We start from the raw sequence: 2,296 nt of genomic DNA on the forward strand, positions 1-2,296 counted from the left end.
TCAGTCTTATATTTTGGATCCAATTTAGACTAATCTAAGTTTTTATGTAACCAAATTTTCAAAAATTTGACCAGTCTTAAAGAAAAAAAATGACTGACTAACTTTTAAGTCTGTCTAAACCTTTTATGCAACTGGCCCATGACTAGTAAAAATTAATTTGTAGAGTTCTCTAATTGGAATTGTTACTAGTAAGAATTGAATTACAGAGCTTTCTAATTGTAATTATAACTAATAAAATTGATTTAGAGAGTGCTCTAATTGGAATTGTTACTACTAGGAATTGAATTACAGAGCTCTCTAATTGAATTGTTACTAGTAAAAATGCAATTACGACGAGCAACGCTTAGTATATTTTAGGCTAAACGGCTTGCCATAGACGTGAGTGGTTCCCTATGAGTTACAGATCTGATTATTTGAGCGGCTGATGACGTACTCAAACATGCCCATGACCATAAATGGTCTGAAGTGTGCGTCTAGATTACTGCCTGCTTAAAAACATACAATTATTTTCATTTATAATCGCACGGAGAATGCGTTAAGCGCTCATTATCTTATTATTTAAACCACTATAACAATGTGAGATGTAATATTTACTCACAAGACATATTTCCACTTTTCTGCGCGGATCAGACGCGTTTTAGCTCCGCTGATGTGTTTGAGAGGGGTCCTGCGGAACTCTACGTACACACTTTCAAACAGGAAACCATCACTCTCATCTCAATAATACTACCAAGCGGCTTTATTTTGTTATTTCAAAATGTTTTCATCGTTTAAAACCATTCCGACACATATGGTAAGATAACGTTTGCGATAAATTATTGTTAGTCTCGTGCATGCGTTCAATAACGTTAGTTTGCTTCAGATTATTGACATATGTTAACAGCTAACGGATTAGCTATGAACCTGTTCGTTGGAATGATATAAAATAAACATTTTATTAGTATTTTGATGCAGTAATACTAAATATTTAGTGCTGGTATCAGAGCCAAAGTGCATCTTTGGCAGTAGCAGTTATTTATAATAAAATATGTTTTACCGAAAACTCACACAATATTTATTTTCGTATTTATGACATAATTTATAACATATTTGTGACCCTGGACCAAAAACAAAATAGCTTTTTTATGTTCAAATGTTAAAAATCATTGGGATATTAAGTAAAGATCATGTTCCATAAATATATTTTGTAAATTTCCTACCGAAATTTAATTTTTGATTTAGTAATATGCTTTACTAAGAACTGTATGTGGACAACTTTAAAAGCGATTTTCTCAATATTTAGATTTTTTTGCACCCTCAGATTCTAGATTTTCAAATAATTGTATCTCGTCGAAATATTGTCCTATCCTAACAAACCATACATCAATGGGAAGCTATTTATTCAGCTTTCATATGAAGTATAAACTCAAAAATGTGCCCCAGTAATGTTATACTGTAATAATTGAGGTGTAATTTTCAAATTATACATTTACACGACTGTGCAACTTTTAAAAGTGGTCAGTTATTTGTTTTATTTTTTTAGACTGACCCCTAAAGCAACATGTATATTCATATATGTACAATGACTGCTTGCAGGACTATAAAGGACAGAAACTTGCAGAGCAAATTTTCCAAGGAATCATTCTGGTGTCTGCGGTAAGGAACACTGGCAGCACTTTTACAGTCTAAACAATATCGTCACTTCGGCTCTGCCTCATATCTGTTTTTATTTTTCCTGCAGGTGATCGGCTTCATCTATGGCTTAAGTATTCAGCAGTTTGGCTGGACTGTTTATATAATGTTGGGTGGATTTGCAGTATCATGTTTGGTATGTCATAAGACTTCTGTTTGATTAATGTAAAGTTGAAATGAAAAACAAACAAACTCTTGTGTGAATCTGGCTGTGTGCTGTTTTTCAGCTCACCCTGCCTCCCTGGCCGATGTACAGAAAAAACCCTTTGAGCTGGCAGCCGGCTCTGCCTGAGACATCTGGAGAAAATCGTGACAAACCTCAGGAGAGTCAGAAGAAGAAGAAGCACAAGTGATTCACGCCGGTATTTGGCACAGAAACGGCATATAGACACACAATAGAAACAGAACTATGAAAACCTATTCTTTTTTCTCAAAGATTGAATGCTCAACATGTAATAAAGAACTGTGTTTGGTACATTTGTGGTCCTTTTTCGTTTCAAAGTTTGAGTTTGGTTTGTTGTGGAGCAAAAAGGCACAGGGTTTCTAAAAATGTAATTTATTATAAATCATTCCTTATTGACTTACATTATTTTTAATATAAATATAAAGCTGAGGAAATAGAAAA

At 33.7% G+C, this 2,296-nt stretch overlaps 1 protein-coding gene across 1 annotated transcript; it reads left to right on the forward strand.

The window, feature by feature from the left end:
* Positions 1-597: 597 nt before the first annotated feature.
* On the forward strand, positions 598-2,146 carry spcs1 (signal peptidase complex subunit 1). The gene is made up of 4 exons (XM_073825665.1): positions 598-793; positions 1,576-1,635; positions 1,721-1,807; positions 1,899-2,146. Exons 1-4 carry the CDS (start codon positions 758-760, stop codon positions 2,022-2,024), a joined length of 309 nt encoding a protein of 102 aa, XP_073681766.1. The 5' UTR covers positions 598-757; the 3' UTR covers positions 2,025-2,146.
* The last annotated feature ends 150 nt before the right edge of the window (positions 2,147-2,296 follow it).

This window comes from Garra rufa, chromosome 20 (genome assembly GCF_049309525.1).
Source record: "Garra rufa chromosome 20, GarRuf1.0, whole genome shotgun sequence".
Taxonomy (NCBI): domain Eukaryota; kingdom Metazoa; phylum Chordata; class Actinopteri; order Cypriniformes; family Cyprinidae; genus Garra; species Garra rufa.

Coding starts and splice junctions, on each gene's coding strand:
- spcs1 (XM_073825665.1), top strand. CDS start 758: ATGTTTTCATCGTTTAAAACCATTCCGACACATATG. Junction 1,636..1,720: donor GAATCATTCTGGTGTCTGCG/GTAAGGAACACT, acceptor TTTTTCCTGCAG/GTGATCGGCTTCATCTATGG. Junction 1,808..1,898: donor GATTTGCAGTATCATGTTTG/GTATGTCATAAG, acceptor GCTGTTTTTCAG/CTCACCCTGCCTCCCTGGCC.